Source organism: Puma concolor, chromosome E1 (genome assembly GCF_028749965.1).
Source record: "Puma concolor isolate L17-30 chromosome E1, mPumCon1.1.hap2, whole genome shotgun sequence".
Classification (NCBI taxonomy): domain Eukaryota; kingdom Metazoa; phylum Chordata; class Mammalia; order Carnivora; family Felidae; genus Puma; species Puma concolor.
Window position 1 is genome coordinate 1,937,343 of NC_141680.1, and position 23,866 is coordinate 1,961,208.

Sequence of the window (23,866 nt, forward strand, 5' to 3'; positions counted from 1 at the left end):
CAGAGGACAACGAAGGGCCGAAACGGCCCTGGCGGTCCAGGCCGGCGCTCCGCAGCTCCCCGCGAACAGTCCGCAGAAGCGCGCCCTCCTCTCCAGCCGGCTCTGCAGCAGGGGCCGCGGGGGCGCGGCGGCCGGCGCGGGCTCACTGCGCGCAGTGCACGCTCTGGTGCCGCAGCAGGTGCGAGCTCCTGCTGAAGGTCCGGGAGCACTGCTGGCACTCGTACGGCCTCTCGCCCGTGTGCGTCCGCTGGTGGAGCGCCAGCTGCGACAGCTGGCCGAACGGCTTCCCGCAGCGGTCGCACTCGTACGGCTTCTCGCCGGTGTGCACCTTCCGGTGGAGCAGCAGCTCCGAGCCGTCCCAGAAGGTGCGCGCGCACTCGGCGCACTGGTGCGGCTTGTCGCCGCGGTGGATGCGCCGGTGCACCGTGAGGTGCGAGGTCCGCCGGAAGGCCTTCCCGCACTCGGGGCACTCGAACGGCTTCTCGCCCGTGTGGATGCGCTCGTGGCGCAGCAGCTCCGAGTTGCCGCGGAAGGCCTTCCCGCACTCGCCGCACACGTACGGCTTCTCGCCCGTGTGGATCCTCACGTGCCGGATGATCTCCGAGTTCTGGCCGAAGGTCTTCCCGCACTCGCTGCACTCGTACGGCTTGTCGCCCGTGTGGATGCGCTGGTGCCGGATGAGCTCGGAGCTCTGGCCGAAGCCCTTGCCGCACTCGCCGCACAGGTAGGGCTTCTCGCCGGTGTGGATCTTCTGGTGGCGGATGAGGCCCGAGCTGTGCTTGAAGGCCTTGCCGCACTCGCCGCACTCGTGGTAGCGCTCCTCCGTGTGGATGCGCTGGTGCTGGATGAGCTGCGAGCTCACGCGGAACGCCTTGCCGCACTCGTTGCACGCGTACGGCTTCTCGCCGGTGTGGATGCGCTGGTGCAGCAGCAGGGCCGAGTTCTGGCTGAACGCCTTGCCGCACTCGCCGCAGCGGTAGGGCCGCTCCCCAGTGTGGATGCGGTGGTGGTGCACCAGGTGCGAGCTCTGGATGAACGCCTTGCCGCACTCGGTGCACGCGAACGGCTTCTCGCCCGCGTGGATGCGCAGGTGCCGCCGGAGGCTGGAGTTGGTCCCGAACGGCTTCCCGCACTCGCCGCACTGGAAGGGCTTCTCGCCGCTGTGCACGCGCAGGTGCTGCGTCAGGTGCGAGTTCTGGTTGAAGGCCTTCCCGCACTCCCTGCACGTGTGGGGCTTCTCCCGCACGGGGCTCCTCTGCGGCGCGGGGGCCCCCGGCGACGGAGGCGGGGCCGCCGGGCCGGGGCCGCGGCCGCGGCCGCCCTCGCTCGCCGGGTCCTCCTGCTGCCTCTCGCTGGACGGGGACCTCTTGATGGCCATCAGCCCCGAGGCGACGCCACCGCCCCGAGAAGACCCGGGCGCCACGCTCGCATCCACGGACTCTCCCGGGGGCCGCGCCCGCGCGTCCGCTCCGAACTGCCGGCCCTCGTCGGCCGCCCCGGGGGGCTCGGGCTCTTCGCAAACTTCCTCCTTGGGAATGATCTCCGTGTGCTCAGTCCCCATGTCACGATCTGAAATGACAGAGGGCAGGCACGTGAAGTGGCCGAAGCTGGCGCCGCCGGGAGCTCCAGCCCGAGGGTCTGGTGAGAGGACAGGGCGCCCCGACCCCGAAGACAGGGACTTGGGAGGCGGGTGGCCGCACTAAACCCACAGCAGACACTGACCGAACCGTCAGAGGAGGAGAGGGGAGGGCAGAAATCGGGTGTGGCCGGTAAAGGGATGCTTCAGGACAGCCGCCTGCAGAGGCTGAGGAGGTTGGGAAGGAAGGTACACAGGGAAGGCGGCCGCGTCTCTAGATGGGTCTACGGAAAAGGCTGGGGCAAGGGGCGGAAAGGACCAAGTGACAGAAGTTAAGTGTGGAGTTGAGAGAGGAACCCTCCTTAGTGCGGCACGGCGGCGCTCACCAGGTCTACGCTACGGGGCACTGGAAACCGGGGCTGACCATCCAAAAGGGGACAGTGGCCGGGCCAGCCCCAGAACCAAAGGAAGTCCTCCTGGCTCGCTTACATCGGGTGGAGTTGTGTCCAGCTTAATCCTCTCCAGACGGTCAGCGCGCTGCGTCCAGGCCTACCGTTCTGTTCCCTACTGATGCGAGATGCTGCCATGCCACAGCCCAGAGGTCGATGTTGGGGTCAACGTCTAGACGCCATGTAGTTCCAGGACCTGTCTACGCCTTCCCTGGTACCAGAGCCTCAAGCTACTGTAGCTTTACTGGACTCTTCACTATGTTGGACAAAGTTCTGTCTCAGTCTTCTTTTCCAGACGCTTCCTGTCCATGCTCCTACTTCTCCAGGTCAATTTTAGTACAGTTCTGTAAAATTCCCAAACGTATCCTGACGTTTTTGTTTTTATATCCATCACATCTCTGTTGTACGTCTTCCCTCTTCGTGAGTTTTCTTACATTTCCTAACTGGTTGTTGTCTTTATATATAGCAATGTTCTTTGTTTTTACAGACTGGTTTATACATGGCCTCTTTATAGGAGTTTCCTAATGCTTTTTTAGATCTTAAGGCCTATATTTTTTAAACTGCTGAAAGCCTGTGGCAAAACTTTTAGTTATTACCCGATATCTATTCTTGCCCACCTCATCAGCAACATTTAGCATAGCAAGGAATCTAACTAAAGAAATAACATTCTTCAGCTTTCTTTGCGGCTGGGTGTGGGCACGTGACCCAATTCTGGCAGGTGTGACAGTAAAACGCAGACAAAAGTACACAGGGCTCTGGGAAGTCTCCTTAGGGGTGAGGGATGCATTTCTTCGCGTTTCCACGCTGTGCGTGGGGCAGAGCGCCCTCTGGGACGCGAGCACACCAGCTCACCCTACGGCCAGCCCAGAGCCAGAAGGATCTGGGTCCCTGACGACTCCTGGGAGCTGACATGCCAGCCGTGGAATGCCTGCCTCTGGACTTATTTATCTAAGAGGGAAACAAGCGTTCCCCTCCCTTAAGCCATTATGGCTTTTTGTTTTGGTTTTACGAAGCCAAACCTATCTCTGCCTAGTACAAAGGCCCTGGGGATTTAGCTGCCCCTGTCACTGGACTGAGCTCCAAACGCTAGGAGAACGGGCTAGCCTCCTTCCAGGTGTTCACCAGAGCTGATGCTGCACTGATCCTTGGTCCAGGGCACCGAGCTATGCCCCACAGCCAACCTGAGGAGCGCAGGGCTCCGTCAGTAAACGTGTTCACCGCGGAGGGTGATTCTCCAGGGGGAACGCGCAGCTATGGGACTTTCGCCTAAAGACAAGGCAGGGTCGTGGAACGGTTTCTAAGCCGAGCAGTGACACGGCCCGTGGTCAGATGAGCATCTCAGGCAGAGGCACGCTAATGGCCAATTAGTGGACCGACTAGAAGGCAGCGGGCCTGGGCACGGGGAGAGCCAGGGAGAAGGTGGAGGCCGTCACCAAGGCGAGGGGCACGCGACCTCACCAGGGCAGCAACAGTAGAGGGAGTGAAGCGGAGGCCAGCTGGACAAGTGGTTTGGAGGTCCGATCCCGTAAGAGGTGACTGGAGTGGATACAGGTGGAGGGAAGAGGGAGGAGCCCAAGGTGACGCCCGGGTCTCCCTTTATGTCAGAAACGGTGCCCCCGAGGCTGGGGAGACTGGAGGAGCAGCTAGTTTAGGAGGGAGGGGGGCGGAGGAACTCTGTTTTGCACAAGAGAAGTTTCAAGACTCCCATACAGAGTATCATCCAGGAATCCAGTAAGAGGTCCTGGTCTAAAGCCTGGTCAGCCCAGAGCCCCGGAGCTGACGGTGCCCGGCGCAGGGGGCGTGAGGAGGGTGCAAGCAGCCGCAGACACACAGAAACCTGGCGAGCCCGGGCTGACTCTGAAGACCACCCCGGTTATCTCGTCTTTCCCTCCAGAGCTTCCCCCCCTTCTCCGCCCTACAAGGCTAAGCTCTGCGGCAAACGTCAGGGGGCCCCCGCTTCCAGCTGTGCTCCGCCGATGGGGAGCCCCCTCGGGAGACCAGAGCGGGGAGGAGTAAGGTCGGGGTGTCTGTTCCCCTGGTCCCTCCCCATGAGGCCACCTGGGGCCGGCGTCCCTCAACCAGACGGCAGCGCTTCTCTGCCACCCAATGGTCTCACGGCCCAGGTTCAATGCCCTCTCCCGCCTCTGGTCTCCTGAGGCCTGGGCAGCGACCCCTCCGGGGCTGCCATCCCCAGGCTCCTCGATACCCTGCCCACACCTCCACCGTGTCATTAACCTCTTTGCAAGTAACCTTCCTCACTTATCCCAATCCGAGTGAGTGGCTTCCTGCTGGACCCTAATGATAAAGGGGTGAGTAGAGGAAAGAGGGGCCCACCGACAAGAGAAAGAATGGTTAGTGAAGGAGGAAAGAGCTGGAACCATGTTCTAGAAGTCAGCACAGCACTGGCAGAGAGAATTAGAAAGGGCCACCTGGAAAGTGTCTCCTGGGACAATTAGGTGACCTGTGACAACAGACTGTGGCAGGAGAAGCCGCCAGGTGGTGAGCTGATCAATGAATCTGCTGCTTCTTTCAAAAAAAAAAAAAAAAAGTCTTAGGGGCGCCTGGGTGGCTCAGTCGGTTAAGCACCCGACTTCGGCTCAGGTCATGATCTCACGGTTCGTGGGCTCGAGCCCCACGTCGAGATCTGTGCTGACAGCTCAGAGCCTGGAGTCTGCTTCGGATTCTGTCTCCCTCTCTCCCCACCCCTTCCCAGCTCATACTCTGTCTCTCTCTCAAAAATAAACAAACGTTAAAGGAAAAAAAAAAAGTCCGGATGAAAGGAGAGGAACACGATGGGCACTAGTGTGAAAAGGCAAGGGTGTTCGCCGACGGGAGAGCCTTGAACGTGTTTACGTTAGAAGGGACAGTGCCAGTGGAAAGTCAGGTTAAGAAGGCGGCGAGACGACGTCACAGAACAAATGAAGACGCCGACAAGGAGGAGAGACCAGGGACGAGTGGTGAGGGAAGGGGACCCGGTGACTTGCGCCAACCCACAGGCATGCACAGGATGGTGGCTGCCAGCCCCGCCCCGCCTGGGCCTCTCCCATCCCCTCCCCTCCCCCTCTCCGCCAACATCTCCCTACACCCTACACCGGAAGGAAGCTGATCTCCTATAGGAAGCCCCAAGTCTGGGAAGCGCTTGGTGTTGCCCCTCAAAATGACCTGCCATCTTCCCCCCTCACCCACTGCCAGCACCTCCTCCGGCTTTCCCATGGGGAAGAGCAGCCACCCAAAAGCTGGATTTCTCCTTTCTGTTGAACTCTTTGGGAATTACAGCCAAGTATGTATCTATACAACTGTAATGATCCACTGAGAGAATTTAGCTACTTCTTCATCCACGGCACCGTGTGAACTGGGCAGGACGGTCTTAAAAAACTCTCTCTCCAGGGGCACCTGGGTGGCGCGGTCGGTTAAGCGTCCGACTTCAGCTCAGGTCACGATCTCACGGTCCGTGAGTTCGAGTCCCGCGTTGGTCTCTGGGCTAATGGCTCAGAGCCTGGAGCCTGTTTCCGATTCTGTGTCTCCCTCTCTCTCTGCCCCTCCCCCGTTCATGCTCTGTCTCTCTCTGTCTCAAAAATAAATAAACGTTAAAAAAGACAAAAACAAAAAAAACAACTCTCTCTCCAATACTCGGCCGAGAGCAAGTGCCACAAGCAGGTACTTGAGTCCCTGTCTACCCGCAGCCCCTCTCCAGTCTCCCCTTGTCACCCCCCTCTGTGCTACAGCCACCATCGCCCAGCTCCTCGCAGTGTCAGAATCCACAGAACCCACACCTGTACCACCCCACGTGGACAATCACTTGTTCAACTGTTCAAATGTACGATGAAATATTTTGGAAGCTGACTTACAAATAGTATGGGGAACGCAAGGCTTTTCAAGTTATTTAAAGGAGCATTTGAGCAAAGAGGTTGACATTGCCCCCACCCCCCACCCCCACACACACACACTCTGCAGATCTGACCTCAGCGAGGGGCTCCAGGACTGAGCCCCCACTGAGTTAACCCAGTCAAAGCAATAGCATCTCCCCTGCCAGCGACTGCTCACAACGGCAGGGACTGGTTCAGGAACGTCCATATGCCTTCATCTGGGTCGATATGCGGAGGAAGTTTGCTGGGGGCTCCTGGGAACAGTTCCGACCGTCGCGACACAGCCACAGCGAGACTTCCTATACGTGGCCGCCTGGAGCTGCTGCTGTCACTTCCCTACCAGCTCCTGGATGAAGGCAGGGAGAGCTAAGGAAACTGACGGCCAGTGGAGCGAGGGGCACTAGACTACCTCAATCCTGCAAGCGTCTTACTTCTCGACTTCCGATTATGAGAATTTGTGCACCCGCGTATTTTTAAGCCACTTTGGGTCGTTACTACAGACAAAAACATCTTAACGGACACACCTTCCCCCTAGAACTTCTGAAAGGCCAGGTCCTCGCAAGCTTTCGTTATCTATCAACTAACTGCAAGGACCAACTCCTCCCCTCAGTCTTCACTAACACTTTCTGGAAGGAAGGTTCTCCCCTGGACCTCTGAATTGCATTTCACTCACCTCTTTCTCCGCACTCTAATTACCATGTGGCTTCCTGATCACTGTTCCCCCATGACCTATATAATAAAAACGTCCCAACGTGGCCCCCAGGCCCGGCCCCTTCCCACTTCCTGGCCCACGCTCTCCAGTGACCCCTGGAAGCCCTGCAGCTCAAACACTTCCCACTCTTTAAGGCTTCTCTGCACGTGCAAAGTTATTCCCACTTCCTGGAATGCTTGCTACTGCCCACCTCGGGCACTTCACAAACATCCACGAGACTCCGCTCCAGCACAGAGAGCCCATTTCCTTCCCTGCCCCTAAGCTTCCTTCATCTTGGAGCAGTGACCTCAGATCATTGTTTCTTTCGCCCCTGAGCAAGGCCGCTGTTCTATGCGTCCTGGGACTCCCAGCGCCCAGCACGTTTCGGGGAGCTGGGAAACACCTTTGTTACACGAATTTGTACAGACGTTTCATCTACACAACGAACCTGTGACACCCTTGAGGACTAACCAGAGACTTCATTCATTTTTGTATCCCAAGAGCCTGGAACGGTGCCGACACACAGCCGACGCCCATCACTATTTGTAAATCCACGCCCCTTCTCCCGGTCCGGAGGATTTGGGATTTAAAGCACGGTCTCCCTACTCTCCCCGGTCCCCACAAACCCCCGGACGCCAGGGCCCGGTGAGCCGAGCCGGGGCGCAGGCGGCCGCGGGGCCCTTCGGGGTGACCTGACGGCCCTCGCGTCCCCGCCGCTCACTCGGGGAGGGAGGGGGAGGGGGGCGGCCCCACCCGCGCCCGACTGGAACGAGACCCGCGCGGGGACGGTCCTCCCCGAACAGGCGGGGAAATTCGTGGGGGGGGGGGGGGGGACGGGGGAAGCAGAGAGCCCAAGGTCACGCGTCCAGCTGGGGTCGGGACCGGGCCTCAGTGTGGCGCGTCCGCTCGGCCCGCGGGCCGCAGTCCAGGGACCGGCCCCCCGCCCCACCCCGCGCCGCCCCGCGCCGCCGTGGGGGGGAGGGGGTAGGTGTCTCACCGCGGCCGCTCCCGCCTCGCCGCGCTCCGCTCGCCCCGCTCTCGCCGGGCTCCAAGCTCCCCGCCGCCGCGATCTCGGTCTCATGGGCGACCGCGGCGGCCGCCTCCACTTCCGGCGTGCTCGGCCAATCGGCGCGCGCCGCCCTCGGCGGAGGAACAGGTGGTCGGCCCGCCCGCCCCCCTCCCCGCCCCGGCTGCGCCTGCCCTGCCCTCCACCCGCGCGCGCGCCCCGCCCCGCCTCCCCGCCGCCGCCGGCGCGGCTGCCCGGAGACGCCCGGCGCGCGACGGCGCTCCCGTCTGGCGCGGGGTCACTGACGAGCCGGGTCCTCCGGCCGTCCTAGAGCGGCCCCCGGGACGCACTTCCGCCGCGGGGCCGGCCGCTCTGCGCGTCGCCGTCGCTCCCCCCGCGTGCACCTGCGCCCCGAGCGGGCGGCTGCGCCTCCCGCGCCCCTCGGCCCGCCGCCCTCTTCCCTGAGCGCCGGGGGCCCGGGAGCGGGCAGGCCGTCCGCCCGGAGGTCCGGGGGGCTTGCTCGCGGGAGGGACCCCGGGTGAGAGTGCGGGGCGAGCGGCTCGGGCCGCGGCTCCGCATCCGCCGCCGGCCTCCTCCCGTCCCGATCGAGGGTGCCCGGCTCGCCCCAGCCCTTGTGCTCACTGCCGGTTACTTCCCGTGCCCGCCCTTTGGGTTTCAGGTCTCGGTTCACAGCTGACATCGCCGAGGGGCTCCGTCCTACCCAGGGTAGCCTCACACTGCCGCTCTCCGCCCAAACACCAGTTCGCAGGGCAGGGCTGTGATTGGGTCTGGCGCTCACATCGTGGAGTGGTAGGAGCAGCCGAGTCAGGGTCCCCGGTCCGCCCCAATCGTGGGGGCCCCGCTTCTTTGTCCGCCCCACCGCCATCCTGCAGAATAAGGAAGGGAGCGTCTGCCCTCAGAAAGGGATATTGTGTGTGTATCCAGCGCACACCCCATCACAAAGGAAAACTCTTGTGGTCATGGAATTCGGCCCAGCACTGCAGCCGTCCACGCCAATATCCTGAACTCCTCTGCCCTACCCACTTGCACCTGCCCGAGAAGGTTGTCAACCCTGGATCGGCAGAAATGTCCTTGGCTAAGCTGCCAACAGCTAGCGGGAAAAGTGTTTTTTGAGAAGAGCCCCAAGATAAATGTATCGTTTCTCCCTCCCGGAGGCCTTTCAACTGCTGCCCAGAAATGTTCTATTTCTCCCGTAGGCTTGTCTACCATTTTCCAAGAGTTCTACTTCGACCTTCTTCATTTTGCCCAAGCTTTTATCCAACCCATGATCCACCATCACAGTCCTTTCGGGCAATATTCCTCTCAAGGAAAGATGCCCAGACTGCAGACGCATCCTGCCTCAGCATGGAAGGTGGGAGGCATTTGGTTCCACTGATTTGGATCTAGGTTACCTGCATTCATGGGCATCTGCCTTGGGGTGCCTGGGTGGCTCAGTCGGTTCAGCATCCACCTTCAGCTCAGGTCATGATCTCACCGGTTGTGAGTTCAAGCCCTCTTAGGGCTCTGTGCTGACAGCTCAGAGCCTGGAGCCTGCTTGGGGTTCTCTCTCTCTCTCTCTCTCTCTCTCTCTCTTTCTCTCCCTGCCCCATCCCTACTTTTGCTGTCTTGCTCTGTCTCTCAAAAATGAATAAACTTTATCAAAAAAATTTAATAAAACCAAATATATTTTGATTTCAAAAATCCAAAACTAAATCAAAAATATTTATCAAAAAATAAAACCTTTTTTTAATTAAAAAAAACTGGGCATCTGCCTCAAGAACTGCGTCTGAGCCCCCTCATCACAAGGCGCTTTCCCACATGAGTAGAAGTTATTTGCCATCCCCAGGGCCCAGGCAGTCCAACATGGATATGTCTGAGGCTCGCTCTCTCTGTTTTTAAGTTTATTTTGAGAAAGAACACAAGCGGGGGAGGGGCAGAGGGAAAGAGAATCCCGAGCAGGCTCCCAACAATCAGCACACAGCCCAAAGCGGGGCTCGAACCCACCAACCATGAGATCGTGACCCGAGCTGAGATCAAGACTTGGACGCTCAACCGACTGAGCCCCTCTGAGGCGGCTTTTTGAGAAAACACCATGAGAGGGAAAATTCAGTCCCAGGATCTACCCGCGTTACAGGGTCATGTGAGTTCCCGACATGACCAGAGAAGCTTACACCTGCCACAGTGACGCCTAATTCTACCTTCATGGTGTCGTTCTCCCAGCTCAAGACGTGGCCCACCAGAAAAATCTTAAGATGAACTATCCATTCCTCCGGAAACATCCCTCCTCTGCGATGCCACCTTCCTCCCGAGGCTAACGCAGCCCGTTTGCCAACGTCCACGCTGTTCACTCGCTCTTCATGCTGTGTCCTCCCTGACACCATGCGCCCACCCACAATACCGTCCTCGTCCCCACCGCCACTGAAATCTGCTAACTGTGATGACCCCTCAGGGTCGCTCTCAGACAAAAGAAAGGGTCCCTTTGTTTCCGAGGCTTGCTTTTGCTGCCTAGCCCTCAGATTCTCTTTCTAGACTCATCCCGGGCTCACTGCCTTCCCCTCTTGCTGAAACCCACTGAACCCTGCAGGGTGAGTCCCTCGCGTGATCCCTGACCGCACTACTACACTGAAGCCACATAAGAAATCACAATGTGTCGGGGCGCCTGGATGGCTTGGGTGGTTAAGCATCTAACTCTTGATTTCTGTTCAGGTCATGATTCCACGGTTTGTGGGTTTGAGCCTCACGTCGGGCTCTTCACTGACAGCAAGGAGCCTGCTTGGGATTTTCTTTCTCTCTCTGCCCTTCCCCCTCCCCTCAAAATAAATAAATAAAAACTTAAAAAAAAAAAAAAAAGAAATCCCAATGTGTCGATCATATCCAAGTGGGCAAAATGCTTGGCTTTGAGGCTTGGTTTGTTTTATTTTCATTTTTTTAATGTTTATTTATTTTTGAGAGAGAGAAACAGTGCAAAGCAGGGGAGGGGCAGAAAGAGGGGGAGGCACAGAATCGGAAGCAGGCTCCAGGCTCCGAGCTGTCAGCACAGAGCCGGACGCAGGGCTCAAACTCACAAGCCGTGAGATCATGACCTGAGCTGAAGTCAGACGCTTAACCAAATGAGCCACCAGGCGCCCCTTTTGAGGGTTGGTTTAAAAGAACCAAGAGGCAGTGCGCCTGGGTGGCTCAGTCGGTTAAGACTCAGGTCATGATCTCCCGATTCCGGAGTTTGAGCCCCGCGTCAGGCTCTGTGCTGACAGCTCAGAGCCTGGAACATGCTTCATATTCTGTGTCTCCCTCTCTCTCTGCCCCTCCCCAGACTGGCTTCTGTGTGCTCTCTCTCTCTCTCTCTTTCTCTCTCTCATAATAAATTAATAAACTTTGGGGCACCTGGGTGGCTCAGTTGGTTAAGCATCCGATTTCGGCTCAGGTCATGATCTCACAGTTCATGGGTTCCAGCCCCGCGTCCGGCTTTGTGCTGACAGCCCAGAACCAGAAGCCTGCTTTGGATTCTGTGTCTCCCTCTCTCTCTCTGCCCCTCCCCTGCTCATGCTCTGTCTCTGTCTCCTTCAAAAATAACTAAACATTAAAAAAATTTTTTTGATAAATAAATGAATAAACTTTATTTAACAACAACAACAACAACAAAAAAAAAACAACCAGGAGGGGGCCCAAAGGACTCGGTGACTTGTCCAGGTGTGATCAGATCAGAAGCAGGGAGACCAGGGTCAGCACCCACACCTTCAGACTCCTCTCCAGGTCCCTCTCACTCCAACCCAACTGTCCTCCTGAAGTCCCACTCAGGACACAATCAGCCTCCACCCCTTTAAGGGGCCCCGAAGCATGACCCGGGCCGGCTGTGCACCAGTCCTTTGACCATTAGCTCCAGAGAGGACACATCCAATCTGTCACTTACAAAATCCACATTTACCTTAACTGTGCAAAGCATCTCCCATCCACCAAGATAAAACGCCAAAGGTGCAGGCGGGGCTCTTGACCCGGCTCCCCTCCTGTAACACCTGATTCAGAACAATCGCACGCACGCGCAAAGCCCTCTCTGCTCCTTCCCTTCCCTTCTTCTCGCTCTGACACTCACCCGCCGAACTTCCTGACCCTTGGCGCCTGGGCTCCCCTGACCTGTCGCAGCTTGTGTTCTCTCGTAAGACCGTTTGCCACCTCCCCACCCAGTGACGGGAGCCTGACCTGCCCTCTGGGACTGTGCCTGTAACACAGCCCTGACCGCAGACGCTCTGTGCGTGCTGAGACACGCTCGTGGGAAAGTCCTCCCTGGTTAACTTGAATTTCAACGGCCTTCAAGGAATAGTGCTTAAGAGTGTCGCCTGGGTGGCTTAGTCGCTTGAGTGACTGACTTCGGCTCGGGTGATGACCTCGCGGTCTGTGAGTTCGAGCCCCATGTCAGGCTCTGTGCCTGCTTCAGATTCTGTGTCTCCCTCTCTCTGCCTCTCCCCCACTCGCACTCTGTCTCTCTTGCTCTCACAAATAAAAAAAAATCTTAAATAAAAAAAATTTTTAATAAGGAACTCCTCAGAGCCTGTCCATCCCCTCAGATCAATAGTTATCACGCGGCTGAGAACTTTTTCATAGGCTTGGATGAGGAATGTTGGCTGACACCAGAATCCACAATTTCTATGTAACATCTGGGGGGGTCAGTGAACCAAAATATAACCACCAAATGGCCGGCTGAGGAGACTGGCTGATCCTGGTGACTGGGGAAACTGGGAAAGCTCAGAAAGGGAAGGATTCTCGCGTGGAATTGGGATGAAGAATGTGAGCAACCGGTGTAAGCGGCTGGAGTTTGCAGACAGTTCAAATACATCTTGGTTTTTATTCCTCTTTTTTTTTTTTTTTTTTTTTAAAGCCCCAATGTGGGGCTTGAACTCAGGACCCCGAGATCAAGAGTTGCAGGCTCCACCGACCGGGCCGGCCAGGCGCTCTCCTCCCTTCTTTTTTCTCATCTCCCTGGACACACGTTTTACACTCCACCCAGTACTTCTTCACCTTCGGACAGGGCCACCCCCAGATGCGCCGTAATCAATTCTGTAGATTATACATTCTAGACGGTGAAAACTAGACCCTTCCCTACTCACAACCGAGCGTGGGGTTTGACCTGTTGTGCTGGACCCAGGGGATGACACGCTGATCTAATCGGTGTCGTAGGTCAGACGTCTAACCAAGACGTTAGAAGAGTCTGGGGCCATTTCCAGCAGTCGTGCGTAATTGTTGACAGCCCCCAGGGCACCCCCCCAAAAGCAAAACAGCATCACAGGAAATGGAGAAACGTCTTCAAATTGCACATGTAGGTCACAGCTCCCATCATCCTAATAAATACTGCTTAATATGAGATGTGGGTTGTTAGGGGGAGGGGAGATGGGCACTGAACTTGGAGGTGACCGGGCATCACGGAGAGGGATATAAATGATTATCAGGCTTGTCAAAACCAGGGGGACTCTCTTCTCTTAAGTGAAGCCCTAAGTGTTAAATGATGCAACACAGGGGCGCCTGGGGTGGCTCAGTCGGTTGAGCATCCGACTTTTGATTTTGGCTCAGGTCACGGTCTTGAGGTTCATCGGTTCAGACCCCACATAGGGCTCTGGGCTGGCAGTGCAGAGCCTGCTGGGGGTTCTCTCTGTCTCTTCCCCTCCTTTTTAAAATTTTCTCTTGACGTTTATTCATTTTTGAAAGACAGAGAGACAGAGCATGAGTGGGGGAGGGGCAGAGAGAGAGGGAGACACAGAATCCGAAGCAGCTCCAGGCTCCGAGCTGTCAGCACAGAGCCCGACGCGGGACTCGAACCCACAACCTGTGAGATCATGACCTGAGCCGAAGTCGGACGCATAACCGACTGAGCCACCCAGGCGCCCCTGTAGGTAGGCAATCTTGAGGGGTACAGGAGCAGTAGACGCCTGTATGCGTCCCCGTGTCCTCTCCCTGCGCGGGGCTGAAGACACAGTGACCTCGATGGGTGTCTGGTGGAGCCACGAGCCACGAACCAGAGTCCAGCTGTGGCCGGAAAGCAGAGGAGAAGGAAGGAGGACGTTGCGTGTCAGAGTGCTTCTCAACCTGGCACGGCCACCACTTTGTGTCATGGGGTGTCTTAAATCAGCTGTCCACACGTCCATGAGCCCATAAGAGTCTACGTACAGACCAATCCCCCTCGTCTAGATGCTTCCTGATTACTTCTGTATCCAGGTACGTGTTGACACATTCACACTGTATGTTTTTTTTTTTTATTTAAAAAAAAATTTTTTTTCAACGTTTATTTATTTTTTTGGGGACAGAGAGAGACAGAGCATGAACGGGGGAGGGGCAGAGAGAGAGGGAGACACAGAATCGGAAGCAGGCTCCAGGCTCCGAGCCATCAGCCCAGAGCCTGACGCGGGGCTCGAACGCCCGGACCCCGAGAGCGTGACCTGGCTGAAGTCGGACGCTTAACCAACTGCGCCACCCAGGCGCCCCTACATGCACACTGTATGTTATAGCGGTAAGAGTATTGCTTAGAATTTAAAATGTCATAACCGGGGCGCCTGCCACCTCCCGCCATTAAAGGAACCTGGTCTCTCCCGCCAGCCCGGTTGAAATTAGTCACGACAGCAGTGACTAGTGGGGCTTACTCAGGGTCATAATTTCCCGAGATGACAGTGTAATGAGGGGAGGGGAGTTGTAAGGTAGTGATCACTCCATACGTCATTGTGGACTCACCATTGACGGGCACGTTTTCCGAGCAATGGTTCTCTTTCATATGTCCTCAGACTTCCTGGCGTGATAGGAAGTTTTAAATAATACGGTGTCCTTAGCACTGGCCTTTCCTTCCAGGACAAGGGATACTTTGAGAGTTAAGACCAGAGGCCCAGCAAATGGGAAAGAGAGATGGCTTCCTCCGACACAGCCAACCACAGCCAGGCCCTTTGCCTTGTCTCTCGTCCAGAGACCGCGGTTCACATAAGCAACGTACGGACCAAGGAGGTGACGACAAGGGGCAGCGAGCAGGTGCGCATCGCACGATGAGTACGTGGGTACATTCGAATCGCTTGACTTTTTTGTCATCTCTTTTTCCACAAGATGCAAGAGTCCGGCGGAAGGGATTTTCACTTCCGGTACACGCGTGGCAGTCTTCCCTGAAATACATTCTTTGACGCTGTAGAACTCGACTTAGGCCAGAGAGCCCCTTCACATTGATTGCTTCCAAGCAGTCTGTCTCTTGTATGAATCGTCCGGGGTCAGTTAAGGTGCGAGCGATGATCGAAGGCCTTCGGACACGACATTCACAGGCCTCCTCTGCAGAATGAATGCTTTGATGTTGGGTAAGACTCAGCTCTGATGGAAGGTTTCACCACCCTCAGTAAATTACAGGGTGTCTCTCAGGAGTAGACTCAGTGATGTAGAAGTCGTGGCCTCCGAGGCAAGGCTTTCCCGCAGTCGTTACGTCCCAATCGGTTCTCTTGGAATGTGAAGCCTTTTCCTACATTTCTTGAATTCTTCAGTTTTCTCCCCCTCCGATGAGTTCAATAATATCTAATGAGCACTAGCCTCCCTTTGAAAACCCTCTGGCATTCATTATGTTTCCATGACTGTTCTCCAGTATGAATTATCCACAATGGAGTACGGTGTGAATTTTTTTGGTCACACATGGCATTTTTTTTTTTTTTAATTTTTTTTTCAACGTTTTTTATTTATTTTTGGGACAGAGAGAGACAGAGCATGAATGGGGGAGGGGCAGAGAGAGAGGGAGACACAGAATCGGAAACAGGCTCCAGGCTCTGAGCCATCAGCCCAGAGCCTGACGCGGGGCTCGAACTCACGGACCGCGAGATCGCGACCTGGCTGAAGTCGGACGCTTAACCGACTGCGCCACCCAGGCGCCCCACACATGGCATTTTTACCTACTTCACTGGTAAAGTTTTTTTTTTAATTTTTGATAAAACTCACTCACTCAGTCAGTGAAGCCTCCAGCTCTTGATTTCAGTTCAGTTTCAAGTCATGATCTCACAGTTCGTGTCGGGCTCTGTCCTGACAGCCCAGAGCCTGGAAACTGCTTCAGATTCTGTGTCTCCCCCTCTCTCTGCCCCTCCCCTGCTCGCACTCTGTCTCTCTCTCAAAAATACGCATTATAAAAATGTTCTTTAATAAATAAACAAAGGGGCGCCTGGGTGGCTCAGTTGGTTGAGAGACCGACATCAGCTCAGGTCATCATCTCGCAGTTTGTGAGTTCGGGCCCCGCGTCGGGCTCTGTGCTGACAGCTCAGAGCCTGTTTCAGATTCTGTGTCTCCCCTCTCTCTGCCCCTCCCCCACTCTTGCTCTGTCTCTCTCTGTCTCAGAAATAAACATTAAAAAAAAAAAAAAAGAGTCGCACACTCTACCAATTACAGCAGCTAGACCCCGCCCCCCCCCCCCCCCCCCGGGCCACCATCTCTCCAACCCAAAGTCCGTATTGCTGTGATCTCGACAGCACCCTTCATGGGGACCCCTATAAAACATGTGGTCCCCGAGAACCCCGCACGTCTTAGTCAGCTCAGGCTGCTCTCACAAAACTCCACACGCTGACTGGCTTCACAATTCGTGTCTGCTGCTCACAGTCTGGAGGCTGGGAAGTCCAAGAACAAGGTGCCGGCAGATTCGCTCCTGGTGAGGGTCTCTCCCATCACCTTCCCCAGAGCAGCTTTCTGCCCACACGTCCTGTCCCCGTGCTTTAATAAAATCACCTTCTTTCGCCAGTCACCTTCTCTCTGTGTCCCCACGGGGCAGGGACAGAGCTCTGGTCCCCCTTTGTCTCCTCACAGGGGCACTAACCCCATCGTGAGGACTCCAGTCTCACGACTTCATCTAAACCTAATTCCCTCCCAAAGGCCCCACCTCCAAATGCCATCCCCTTGAGGGTTAGGGCTTTAACACGGGAACTGGGGGAGGCACGGGGGTGCGGGGGACAATTCAGTCCATGGTACCAGAGGAGCCAACAGGGAAGACAGCCTGTGCCCTCGACAAGCTCAGAAACTCGTGTCGGGGGAAAGGCACCAGGTTTACGAGAGCAAGGCCGAGGGAGGACGGGAGGACTGGACACAGGACCAAGCGTGGACAGTCATCATGGACAGAGAGGCCGGTGCAGGCAGCACTGGGTGCTTCTGAGGGCCGCTGCTCTCCGGGTCACATGCACTTGCCGTTCCCCTTCGGCCATTTCTTCTCCCCTTGAGTCTCTTGTCGTCCCTCTGCTCATCCCTCTTTCCCTTCCAACCTTTCCTCCTTCCCAGAGCTCTTGGGGTTCCCTAAAAAACAAAGGGATTACTGGCCTCCACTAGACAAGTTGTAACCTTGAACTAAGTCAAATCCACCTAGAAGAGCCTAATAAAATCCATCGAACATACTTTAGAATCTCCGCTCATTTTTTTTTTAATGTTTATTTTTGATAGAGAGACAGAGTGTGAGCAGGGGAGGGGCAGAGAGAGAGGGAGACACAGAATCCGAAGCAGGCTCCAGGCTCCGAGCCATCAGCACAGAGCCTGATGCAGGGCTCGAACCCATGAACCGTGAGATCACGACCTGAGCTGAAGTCGGCTGCCCAATCGACTGAGCCACCCAGGTGCCCCTATTTTGTTTATTTTTTAGAGAGAGAGAGACAGAGTGTGAGCAGGGGAGGGGCAGAGAGAGAGGGAGACACAGAATCCGAAGCAGGCTCCGGGCTCTGAGCTGTCAGCACACAGCCCAACACGGGGCTCGAACTCATGAGCCGTGAGATCATGACCTGAGCCAAAGTGGGGCGCTGAACCGACTGAGCCACCCAGGCGCCCCAGATCTCTGTTTGTTTATTGAGCACACTGGAGTCACAAAGACTGACAGTGATGGGGAGGCAGATGGTGAAAACCAAACTTATCCCCAATAAAGGATCTCACATAGGGCTTGCAAGCCCGGTCAATGTTAGCTATTGATACCATTTCACATGCCCACATACGAAAGATAATTCTTTGGTATCTCATGAGTGCTTTTTTTGTTGCTATTATGAATGGAAGTGCTTTTCCTATTTATTATCTGGTTCTGGTTTGTCATTGGAAAATATTCATTATTATGTCCACCTTTTTTGGTTGTTGTTCATTTTCTTTCCATGCAGTTTTGAGGTAAAACTTAGCGCATATACAAAGGATAATTTTGTCTCCCTGTCGACAGTTACGACATTTTTTTAAGGTACGTGTAATTAGGGTTTAATTTTTTTTTTAATGTTTATTTATTTTGAGAGAGCATGCATGAGCAGGGGAGGGGCAGAGAGAGGGAGAGAGAGAGAATCCCAAGCAGGCTTCTTGCTGTCAGTGCCGAGCCAGACACGGGGCTCGATCCCACAAACCACGAGATCGTGACCTGAGCCGAAATCAAGAGTCGGACGCTTCACCGAGCCACCCGGGCACCCCAACAGCTATGCAGGTTTTTGTTTCCAATATTTTTATTGTTCCCCCACCCCCCGCTTTATTGAGATAGAGTTGAAATATAACACTTAAGGTGTACCACGTGTTAATTCATACACTTGTATATTATAACATGATCACCACATACCTCCAGCACGTCACGTAATTACCATTTCCTTTTTGTGGTGAGAATATTCAAGATTTACTGCTTGGCCGTTTTCAAGTACCTAACACACCATTATTAGCTATTATCACGATGCTGTACGTTAGCTCCCAGAAACTTAACCTCATGACTGGAAGTTTATACCCTGTAACCCCATTCCCCGCCCCCCCCCCCCAGCCCTGGTAACCACCACTCTGTTTCTATATACGTCTTTTTTGTTTTATTTATTTATTTTGAGAGAGACAAAGACAGTGCAAGTGGGGGAGAGCGAGGAAGACAGAATCCCAAGCAACCTCCACACTGTCCGGAGCCTGACTCGGGGCTCGAACCCATGAAATCGTGAGATCACAACCTGAGCCGAAACCAAGAGTCAGATGCTTCATCGACTGAGCCAGTCAGGTGCCCCTCTACTCTCTGTTTTTATGAGTTCAGCATGTTCGTTTCCGTTTTTTTTTTTTATTCAATTTTTTTTTTTTTTAAGTAGTCTCCATGCCCCACATCAGGCTTGAACTCATGACCCCGAGATCAAGAGTCATGTGCCCTACTGACTGAGCCAGCCAGGCGCCCTGTGAGTTCAACATTTTTAGATTTCACATATAAATGAGAGCACACAGCCTTTGTCTTTCTCCGTGTGACCCACTTCACTCAGCAGTGTCCTCCAGGTGCATCCGTGTGGTCACAAAGGGCAGGATTTCTTTCCTTCTCACGGCTGGGTAACATTGTACAGGCGCGCCTCGGTGGCTCAGTGGGTTGCGCATCCAACTTTCGGCTCAGGGCATGATCTCGCAGTTTGTGAGTTCAAGCCCCGCGTCGGGCTCTGCGCTGACCGCTCGGAGCCTGGAGCCTGCTTTGGAGTCTGTGTCTCCCTCTCTCTCTCGGCCCTTGCCCCGCTCGTGCTCTGTCTCTCTCTCTCAAAAATAAATAAACATTAAAAATTAAAAAAAAAATTCTGCTGTATGTATAATACATGTCTTCATCCGTTCATCCACTGATGGACCCTTGGGTTGTTTCCATATCTTGGCTATTGCGAATCACGCCGCAATGACCACGGGTGTGCAGGTATCTCTTCAAGATGCTGTGACTCTGGGGTCACAAAGACTTACAGCGATGGGGAGGCAGATGGTGAAAACTCTGGATCTCTGTTTCCAGTCTTAATGCATTGGCCAGAACTTCAGAAAATTGGATTAAACAGCGATAGGACAGGGGCGCCTGGGTGGCGCAGTCGGTTAAGCGTCCGACTTCAGCCAGGTCACGATCTCTCGGTCTGTGAGTTCGAGCCCCGCGTCGGGCTCTGGGCTGATGGCTCGGAGCCTGGAGCCTGTTTCTGATTCTGTGTCTCCCTCTCTCTCTGCCCCTCCCCCGTTCATGCTCTGTGTCTCTCTCTGTCCCAAAAATAAATAAACGTTGAAAAAAAAAAATTTAAAAAAAAAAATAAACAAAAAAAAATAAATAAATAAACAGCGATAGGACAGTGAGCCTATAGAGAGGCCAAGAGAAAGCCTAAACAAATATAAACCACCACGGGAATAACAGTGTCAAGTCAAATGGTGCCTTTCAAAGTGGGGGGTGGGGAGAAAATCGCCGAGGAGGAGCTACAAGGCATCGCTGCCCCGCAGAGCCTCACGCGGTGGGACGGGAGCTCTGTCCCCCCTGCCCCCGGTGCACAAAGAGGCTCCCCCTCTTCAGTCGCCCCTTGGAGGCAGGGTGCAGGCACGCTGGGACACCCAGGACAGAGATGGGTCCCTTGTAGGTTTCTGCCTGGAAGAGGAGCTGGAAGAGCCTTGCGAGGCCTCTTAACCCCCAGAGGAGAGAGTCAGGCTGCGCGGGATGGGATAATGGCCGCCCAGTGTAAGCCCATCCCGCGGGGTGGTGTTCTGGAGGCCTTAACCTCACTCATTCATTCTTTCACATGCAGCGAAGTTTCAGCCCCGTGGTCTCCTTGGGGCTCCCGGATGATGCCAGACACACGCCCGGCTCAGGACATTTGCACATCCTCCGGCCTCCTCCTGGCGTGCTCCCCCTCCAGGGGTCTGATGACTAACTCTCTCACCCCCTTGTGTTTCACTCAAAGGTCTGGACGCCTCATCTAGGACTTGCACATCGCGCCTCCCTCCGCTTACACACGTTATGCCCCCCTCTCCTGCTCTTTTTCTCAACAGGTGTAATTATTCCACACGCGGTGTATCCTGTTTACTGGTCCTAATTATCGTTTTGTCCCTCCGCTGGGATATAAGAGCTTCATAAAGGTAGGAATTATCACCTGCTTTTCTCACTGCTGTGTCCCCAGAAGCGTCCCATCGAGGCACAGACAGACGTGGCCACAGGGCTGCAAGGTGGGAGGCGGGGAAGACACCACACAGGTGTGAGTGACGAGCCGGAGGTCCAGGCGCGGCCAAGGCGACCACACTCGGAGGCACACCCATCAAGCAAAGGGCACAGCCAAGGGCCGAGCTGGGTGCATCAAAGACCAGTGTGGGCTGAGGACACAGCAACTTAGTTTCTGCTGGATGAACACGCTCTCCCCGCTTGCTGGCTGCAGCCAGGACCAGAGAAAAGCAGCCAGGTGTGAAAAAGGCCACTCAAGTGGGGCGCCCGGGTGGCTCAGTGGGTTAAGCATCCGGACTTCGGCTGAGGTCATGATCTCACGGTCCGTGGGTTCAAGCCCTGTATCGAGCTCTGTGCTGACAGCTCGGAGCCTGGAGCCCGCTTCGGATTCTGTGTCTCCCTCTCTCTCTGCCCCTCGCCAGCTCACACTCTGTCTCTCTCTCTAAAATAAACATTAAAAAAGGGACCTGCTGTAGCCAGTCCAGATTGCTCTATGGCTGTGACTCCTCCTCGCGCTCCCCTGACACAGGACATAACCCTTCTCCAGGGGTGTCTGTGAGTTTCAAGTTCCTCCATCACCTGTTTCCTGTGCTTTCGTGTCTCACATTTTTAGGTGGTCTGGGTGTGTTTTCGCTTTTAAAAATTCATTCAACTTGTTATTATGGAAATTTTCCAACACACACCGAGGTGGACACAAGAACACCAGGAACCACCAAGTACTCACGACCTCCATCCAAAGACCATCCCATCGACCGGCAGCTAGTCTTGCTTCACTGATGCCCCAACCGCAGGGGGGTCGGCTTCCTCCACCGCAATGGTGCGAGTTGGAATCTGCTTCTCTCGGGGGATGGGAGGAGAGTTTAAAACCACTTCACTGAGATATAATTCACATATCACAAATTTCACCAGGGGGGCCTGGCTGGCTCAGCTGGAAGAGCCTGTGACTCTTAATCTCAAGGTCGTGAGTTTGAGCCCCATGTTGGGGGTGGATATTACTAAACATAAATAAATAAAAATGTAAATAAATAAAAACTTTATTTATTTACTTACTTATGGGATTTTCTAAATGAAATCCCCAGGTGTTTTTTTTTTTTTTTTTAATGTTTATTTAGTTTTTGAGTCGGGGGAGGTGGGGTGCGGACAGAGGATCCAAAGTGGGCTCTGTGCAGACAGCAGGGAGCCCAATGTGAGGCTTGAACTCAGGAACCAGGAGATCATGACCTGAGCTGAAGTTGGGACGCCCAGCCAACTGAGCCACCCAGGCGCCCCAATAAAAACTTTAAAAAATATATACGCTGAGGGGCGCCTGGGTGTCTCAGTCGGTTGAGCCTCCCGCTCCTCCTTTCGGCTCACGTTGGGTTCCCAGGATCGTGGGATCGAGCCCTGAGTCCGGCTCTGTGCTGAGCACAGAGCCTGCTTGGGAGTCTCTCTCTCTTCCACCCCTCCCCACAGCTCCCGTACCCGCATGCACTTTCTCTAAAACACACACACAAGGTACAATTCAGTGGCTTTACCACCACCCAAGTTTAGAACATTTTCCTCATTCCCAGAAACATTGTAGCCATGCGCCAAGAGAAGTCACCCCCCCAGGCGCTGCAGCCCCAGGCAAGACACTCAACCACCTCCTGTCCTGCTCTGAACATTTCCTACAATGGTATGATATGTTGCCTTTGCTTCTTGAAGTCTTTCAAAAGCTCAGTGACGCCAGGATTTACTCCAAGGTCAAAAGCTCCAGCACAGTCTAACCTCGGCACCTCCTCCCGCTGGCCGTGTTCACTCCCGGACTGAGCATCCCAAGAGTGGTCCCTGCTGGCTCCTCCGCTGCGGGTGTCCCCTGCCTCCCGGTTCCCCCTGCCTCCAGGTTCCTCCGACTGTCCAGGCCTCCGCGGAAAACCTTATTGTTTGTCAAAACAGAAACAAAAGCAATGCCCTTAAAAGGAGACAAGCCGCGGCAGGGGGAGGCCCAGGAGGACGAGTCGTCCCAGGCAGCCTCCTCCTCCCGGGTCTGCACAGAACCCAGCACAAACTGGGAAGACTCCCAAGCCGGGGTGTCTGTGGTCTGTCCCCTCCTCCAAAGAAAGCAGGGCTGGGGAGACCGCGTTCCCTGCACGCCGCCCTCCGGCCCCGCGTGTAGCTCCTGTGTTGACTACACCTCGCAGCTGGGGCCTCGCATTAGGAAAGCTTCTAAAAGAGAAATCATCTGCAGAGCGAGGCCAGTGGCATCCTGCTCCGCCAGGGTTAACCGCAGGAACCTGCATCAGGGGAGCCGCACCCCCATCCTCCACCGCTGACCTTCTGGTCCCCTTTCATGGGAATCCTTCTCAGCCAGAGGAAGGAAACACGTCTGACACATGTGGAGGTGCCTGGGAAGTGCGAAGCCGCGGGCTCCCCATGAGCCTGTGCTTTTCGGAGGAATGAGAAATGAGGCGAAGAAACTTACGTACTGGAGGCGATAGGATAAAACTGAAATCTCTACTTACTCTGTATCTTGCGCTGTGAAAACTGGGTTTCTGTTGGTTTCTGTTTTCTGGAAGTGTCCGGGACCTGTTCATTAACATTGGAAGAGTTGTTTTCATAATTGTAAGACTTTTTTTGTTTTGTTTTAAGTCATCTCTACGAGGGGCGCCTGGGTGGCTCAGTCGTTGAGCGTCCGACTTCGGCTCAGGTCATGATCTCACAGTTGCGCAGTTCCTGAGTTCGAGGCCCACGTGGGGCTCTGTGCGGACCCCTCAGAGCCTGGAGCCTGCTTCGGATTCTGCGTCTCCCTCTCTCTCTCAAACATTAAAAGAAAAAAAACTCTTAAAAAAATTTTATTACGTTCCCTTCCTTCCCTTAACACATAGGGTAACTTCGCCCATAACGTGTGGCAGCCGATTCACAGGTGGCAGCAAGGGCAGCTGCCCCTGGCCTGGGGGCGAAGGGGGACCCTAATCCAGCGCACAGACCATCACCACGGCCCCAGCGTCCTGGTCCCTCCACTGAGGAGCGCGGGCCACTCACTGGAGCTCGAGGCGCCTCCCTTCCTTCCGCTGCACGTCTCCGTGGGGATGTTAGGATTAAATTTCTGTACTTGCTCAGCTTCACACAAAGCAATCCCTAGTGTGGGGGCACCGGTCCCCCTGAGGTCCGTCCGCTCCCCTTGCACAGACCCCTGTAGCTGAAGATGCCCCAGCAATGTCCCTTCTGTCCCCTTTGGGACTCAAGAGCGTCCTTGATGGGGAAGAAATGCCAGCTCCGAAGGGGGTCAGGTCGTCCCTTCTGCAAATCGAGGAGGCAAACGGGTCTGGCAGGAAGAAGAGGTCCCGCGGCCTCTCGCATCCGACCTGCGGAGCCCGAGCCTCAAACCACCAGCCCGGTCCACGCGAAAAGCGCCGCCTTCTGCGCCTGCGCGC

At 55.3% G+C, this 23,866-nt stretch overlaps 1 protein-coding gene across 3 annotated transcripts; it reads right to left on the minus strand.

Moving 5' to 3' along the window:
• ZFP3 (ZFP3 zinc finger protein) lies at nt 1–23,866 on the minus strand. Of its 3 annotated transcripts, none has more exons than XM_086685687.1 (2): nt 22,955–23,866; nt 1–1,569 (listed from the first exon to the last, which is right to left on the minus strand). In XM_086685687.1, the coding sequence occupies exon 2, from the start codon at nt 1,559–1,561 to the stop codon at nt 143–145; it is 1,419 nt and encodes a 472-aa protein (XP_086541813.1). In that variant the 5' UTR covers nt 1,562–1,569; nt 22,955–23,866; the 3' UTR covers nt 1–142. The 3 variants fall into 3 exon arrangements, with proteins under 3 accessions (XP_086541813.1, XP_086541812.1, XP_086541811.1); XM_086685686.1 differs by lacking the exon at nt 22,955–23,866 and adding an exon at nt 7,580–7,751; XM_086685685.1 differs by lacking the exon at nt 22,955–23,866 and adding an exon at nt 2,066–5,448.

What these genes read in the sequence shown, in the direction of transcription:
- ZFP3 (XM_086685687.1), bottom strand. Translation starts at nt 1,561, where the DNA reads ATGGGGACTGAGCACACGGAGATCATTCCCAAGGAGGAAGTTTGCGAA.